Raw genomic sequence first — 6,000 nt, 5'->3', positions numbered from 1 at the left:
ATCCTGCTGGGTTGTGTTTTCTACCATGCGCAGTGCGGCGCGAAGGCGAAGCGTTGCCGCCCTCCCGGCAGTATTCCCCCAAAAGAAACCAACAACACCTAACACTGCGACCAACGAGGAACGGGTCTAACGAACTCCCGCGGCCGCGATGGCGATCGGCCACGCAGGCAAATTGCTGTTCATCACTGATCATGGCCTCACCCTTGAACCGGCGGCTGATCAACGCAGCAACTGTTACTTCTTTTCCGTGTTACTGCAGTAACACTACGGCACGCAACGTTTGTACGTTCCCGACTCCTGACGAGTTCGCTCGCCTGCTCGGCGAATTCCCCAACCTGACAAGACCCACGTTTATTTCCTCCTGCATCGCCCGTTTCGGCATACCCGCAGATGTTTCGTTTGACAGGGGACTTCCTACCAACATCTACGGAGCCATGGTCCGCGTCTGCCCAGCCTGCTCCGCCTTTCGGCCGCCCATCGTCGTTACGGCAGACCAGGTGCGACTGCCCGCCAGACCACCAACCGGCCAGCAGCCTCTGCCTCGAGACTACAGGAGTCGTTCTGACAGGCTCGTCAGACCCACTCACTGTTTCATTTGTCTGTTGAAGCGAATTCTGGCGGGGTGCATTTGGCGGAACCACTGAATGACTCTGGCTAATTGTATATAATTCCCTTTAACAATGTTCTAACACCAGCCTAAACCTGTACTATTGTGTTAGGCATTACTGGGTTTTGTATATAGGGTTTGCATGTACAGGGCGTGGCCCCTTTAAGAGCGCGGGAAAACGCGGGCAAACGCAATGACGTCACGTCACGTGATGATGTCACGTCGCAATCCATGGGGCTGCCCAGGCAGTCCTCGTGGCACCTCCGTTGAGTAAAGACCTGTTTCATGGCTCTCTTGTGTTGATCTCCTTGGTTGTTAGAATTAGTTAATTCCGATATTAAAACCTGTTTAATGGCTCTCGTGTCGATCTCAGTTATTGGTTAGGAATTCATCAATTCCTACAGTATACTGTATTCACTACTCACGATGTGGTCTCCTCTACATTGGGGAGACCAAACACAGATTGGGTGACCGCTTTGCGGAACACCTCTGTTCAGTCCGTAACGGAGACCCCGAGCTTCCGGTCGCCTGTCACTTTAATTCACCGCTCCATTCCCACCCTGACCTCACCGTCCGCGGCCTCTTGCATTGTTCCAGTGTAGCTCAACGTAAGCTCAAGGAACAGCACCTCATCTTCCGATTACAGCCTTCCGGACTCAACATAGAGTTCAACAATTTCAGACTATAACCTCGGCCCCTATCACATATATTTTTCATCCACACATTTTGTCTGTGTCTTTATTTCTTCCCTCCCACAGGGCAGCTGTCTTTCATTCTGCCAGTGCAATTCACCCTTCATCTCAAGCCAACCTTTGTTTCTGAACCTGTCCCATTACCATCTCCTCTCGCCTTGAATATCTCTCAATGTCTCTTAACCTCTCCTGCCTTCTATCCTATCACAGACCTTCCCTTTCGTTCTTTCATCCCCTCCCCCCTTTCCCAGCCCCTACACTTGCTTAAAAATCTGTTCCATTTCCTGCTTTTTTTCCAGTTCTGACGAAGGGTCATCGACCTGAAACGTTAGCTCTGTTTCTCTCTTCACAGATGCTGCCTGACGTGCTGAGTTTCTCCAGCATGTTCTGTTTTTACATCAGAATATGTCGATCAAACGCCCGACCCCGTCTCCCGTCCTAGACCCTGTCTCCCCGTCCCAGACCCTGTTTCCCCGTCCCAGACCCCGTCTCTCGTCCCAGACGCCGTCCCAGACCCCGTCTCCCCGTCCCAGACCCTGTCTCCTGTCCCAGACCCCATCTCCCGTCCCAGACACCGTCTCTTGTCCCAGATCCTGTCCCCAGTCTCCAGAGGACACAGATTTAAGGTGATTGGCAAAAGAACCAGAGGGGAGATGAGGAAAAATTATTTTACTCTGAGTTGTTGTGATCTGGAACGCGCTGCCTGAAAGGGCGGTGGAAGCAGATTCAATAGTAACTTTCAAAAGGGAATTGGATAAATACATGAAGGGGAAAATTTGCAGGGCTGTGGGGAAAGAGTAGCGGAGTGGGACTAATTGAATGGCTCTTTATACGATGGGCTGAATGGCCTACTTCTGTGCTGTATCATTCTATGATTCTATGAGTAAATCTGAAGATTATCTGTACAATAATGAGCTGATAAACAGCCAATGGATTCAGGGGGGCAAAAATCCTTAATGTCCTCTCCCAAGTCTCTGATTCAATTTCAGGACAGCGTGGGACAGGTTACAGGGGATCATCTCGCACCCCCCAGGAATGAGATCTTTGAGCCAACGCTCCGAGTGCACCGATTATAAGGGAGGGATTCGAGTCCAGCTACAGGGAGAGTTCATGTGTCCTGTGCTGATTGGGTAACATTGCTGGGATACAGAGCTACGGTTAGAAAGGAGGTATAACTCACAGTACCGCGAAGAATAGTCAGCTCGGGGAATCAGGATGATCCGATCGTACACCTTGAAGAATGGTTTGGGCTCAGCATCGAACGGGTGGCTTGAAGTCCCCACCAGCAACACCCGGTCCTCAGGCTTCATCTGTTTCAACACCTTCGGCAAATCCTTCTTCAGACGTTTCGGGTCCAGCTGTTTCACAGGAGCCGTGTTAGTGACAGCTCACAGTTAGAGTTACACCGTCAGATCCAATCCGTCAGATCCAACCCGTCACACTCTCCCCATCACACTCTCTCCGTCACACTCACTGTCACACGCTCCCCATCACGCTCACTGTCACACTCTCCCTGTCATCAAAATCAAATCAAATCAAATCAAATCAAATCAACTTTTATTGTCATTGTTAGTGCACAAGTGCAGTACAACGAAATGTAGGCTTGCGGCTCCCGAGAGTGTACATTTAGATTAAGACATTTAAACATTTAACATAATTTTGGCTTGTAAAACATCAACATAAACATAACCATAATAAAGTGCATTGGCAGATGTGCAGGCTTTAGAGTTTATTTGTGGAGTTCAGTAGGATGACAGTAGGATGCTCCCTGTCACGCTCTCCCTGTCACACTCTCCCTGTCACACTCTCCCTGTCACACTCTCCCCGTCACACTCTCCCTGTCACACTCTCCCCGTCACACTCTCCCTGTCACACTCTCCCCGTCACACTCTCCCTGTCACACTCTCCCCGTCACGCTCTCCCTGTCACACTCTCCCCGTCACGCTCTCCCTGTCACACTCTCCCCGTCACACTCACTGTCACACTCTCACAGTCACACTCTCCCCGTCACACTCTCCCTGTCACACTCTCCCCGTCACACTCTCCCTGTCACACTCTCCCCGTCACACTCTCCCTGTCACACTCTCCCCGTCACACTCTCCCTGCCACACTCTCCCCGTCACACTCTCCCTGTCACACTCTCCCCGTCACACTCACTGTCACACTCTCACAGTCACACTCTCCCCGTCACACTCACTGTCACACTCTCACTGTCACACTCTCCCCATCACACTCTCCCCATCACGCTCTCCCTGTCATGCTCTCCCTGTCACACTCTCCCTGTCACACTCTCCCCGTCACACTCTCCCTGTCACACTCTCCCTGTCACACTCTCCCTGTCACACTCTCCCCGTCACACTCTCCCTGTCACACTCTCCCTGTCACACTCTCCCTGTCACACTCTCCCTGTCACACTCTCCCTGTCACACTCTCCCTGTCACACTCTCCCCGTCACACTCTCCCTGTCACACTCTCCCTGTCACACTCTCCCCGTCAAACTCTCCCCGTCACACTCTCCCTGTCACACTCTCCCTGTCACACTCTCCCTGTCACACTCTCCCCGTCACACTCTCCCTGTCACACTCTCCCTGTCACACTCTCCCCGTCACACTCTCCCCGTCAAACTCTCCCCGTCACACTCTCCCTGTCATACTCTCCCCATCACTCTCACTGTCACACTCTCCCCATCACACTCTCCCTGTCACATTCTCCCTGTCACACTCTCCCCGTCACACTCTCCCCGTCACACTCTCCCCGTCACACTCTCCCTGTCACACTCTCCCTGCCACACTCTCCCTGTCACACTCTCCCCGTCACTCTCACTGTCACACACTCCCCATCACACTCTCCCCGTCACACTCTCCCCATCACACACTCCCCGTCACACTCTCCCCATCACATTCTCCCTGTCACACTCTCCCCGTCACACGCTCCCCGTCACACTCTCCCCGTCACACTCTCCCTGTCACACTCTCCCCGTCACACTCACTGTCAGAATCTCCCTGTCACACTCTCCCCGTCACACTCACTGTCACACTCTCCCCGTCACACTCTCCCCGTCACACTCTCCCCATCACACTCTCCCCGTCACACTCTCCCTGTCACACTCTCCCCGTCACACTCTCCCCGTCACACTCTCCCCGTCACACTCTCCCCGTCACACTCTCCCCTTCACACTCTCCCCGTCACACTCTCCCCGTCACACTCTCCCCGTCACACTCTCCCTGTCACACTCTCCCCGTCACACTCTCCCCGTCACACTCTCCCCGTCACACTCTCCCCGTCACACTCTCCCTGTCACACTCTCCCCATCACACTCTCCCCGTCACACTGTCCCTGTCACACTCTCCCCGTCACACTCTCCCCATCACACTCTCCCCGTCACACTCTCCCTGTCACACTCTCCCTGCCACACTCTCCCTGTCACACTCTCCCCGTCACTCTCACTGTCACACACTCCCCATCACACTCTCCCCATCACACTCTCCCCATCACACACTCCCCGTCACACTCTCCCCATCACATTCTCCCTGTCACACTCTCCCCGTCACACTCTCCCCGTCACACTCTCCCCGTCACACTCTCCCTGTCACACTCTCCCCGTCACTCTCACTGTCACACTCTCCCTGTCACACTCACTGTCACACTCTCACTGTCACACACTCCCCGTCACACTCTCCCCGTCACACACTCCCCATCACACTCTCCCCGTCACACTCTCCCTGTCACACTCTCCCCGTCATACTCACTGTCACACTCTTCCTGTCACACTCTCCCCGTCACACTCACTGTCACACTTTCCCCATCACACTCTCCCTGTCACACTCTCCCTGTCACACTCTCCCCATCACACTCTCCCTGTCACACTCTCCCCATCACACTCACTGTCACACTCTCCCCGTCACTCTCCCTGTCACACTCTCCCTGTCACACTCACTGTCACACTCTCCCTGTCAAACACTCCCCGTCACACTCACTGTCACACTCTCCCCGTCACACTCTCCCCGTCACACTCTCCCTGTCACACTCTCCCCGTCACTCTCACTGTCACACTCTCCCCGTCACATTCACTGTCACACTCTCACTGTCACACTCTCCCCATCACACTCACTGTCACACTCGCCCTGTCACATCTCCCCGTCACACTCTCCCCATCACGCTCTCCCTGTCACACTCTCCCCGTCACACTCTCCCTGTCACACTTTCCCCATCACACTCTCCCCGTCACACTCTCCCCGTCACACTCTCTCCGTCACACTCTCCCTGTCACACTCTCCCCGTCACACTCTCCCCGTCACACTCTCCCCGTCACACTCTCTCCGTCACACTCTCCCTGTCACACTCTCCCCGTCACACTCTCCCCGTCACACTCTCCCCGTCACACTCTCCCCGTCACACTCACTGTCACACTCTCACTGTCACACTCTCCCCGTCACACTCTCCCGGTCACACTCTCCCTGTCACACTCTCCCCGTCACAATCTCCCCGTCACACTCTCCCCGTCACACTCTCCCTGTCACACTCTCCCCATCACACTCTCCCCGTCACACTCTCCCCGTCACACTCTCCCCATCACACTCTCCCCGTCACACTCTCCCCGTCACACTCTCCCCATCACACTCTCCCTGTCACACTCTCCCCATCACACTCTCCCTGTCACACTCTTCCTGTCACACTCTCCCTGTCACACTCTCCCCGTCA

General features: G+C 54.5%; 1 protein-coding gene across 3 annotated transcripts in view; it reads right to left on the bottom strand.

The window, feature by feature from the left end:
• Positions 1-6,000, bottom strand: part of LOC147114470 (dynein regulatory complex subunit 11-like) — a 283,097-nt gene that overhangs the window by 67,382 nt on the left and 209,715 nt on the right. For all 3 annotated transcript variants that reach the window (XM_085992162.1, XM_085992163.1, XM_085992164.1), the window contains one exon: positions 2,480-2,657. In XM_085992162.1, the coding sequence (XP_085848288.1) occupies positions 2,480-2,657 (178 nt within the window). The remainder of the gene's footprint in view (positions 1-2,479; positions 2,658-6,000) is intronic.

This window comes from Somniosus microcephalus, chromosome 7 (genome assembly GCF_052327205.1).
Source record: "Somniosus microcephalus isolate GS21.2 chromosome 7, FLI_Smic_1.0, whole genome shotgun sequence".
Taxonomy (NCBI): domain Eukaryota; kingdom Metazoa; phylum Chordata; class Chondrichthyes; order Squaliformes; family Somniosidae; genus Somniosus; species Somniosus microcephalus.
Note: the sequence above shows the minus strand (reverse complement) of the source record. Positions and strands in the feature narration are given on the sequence as shown.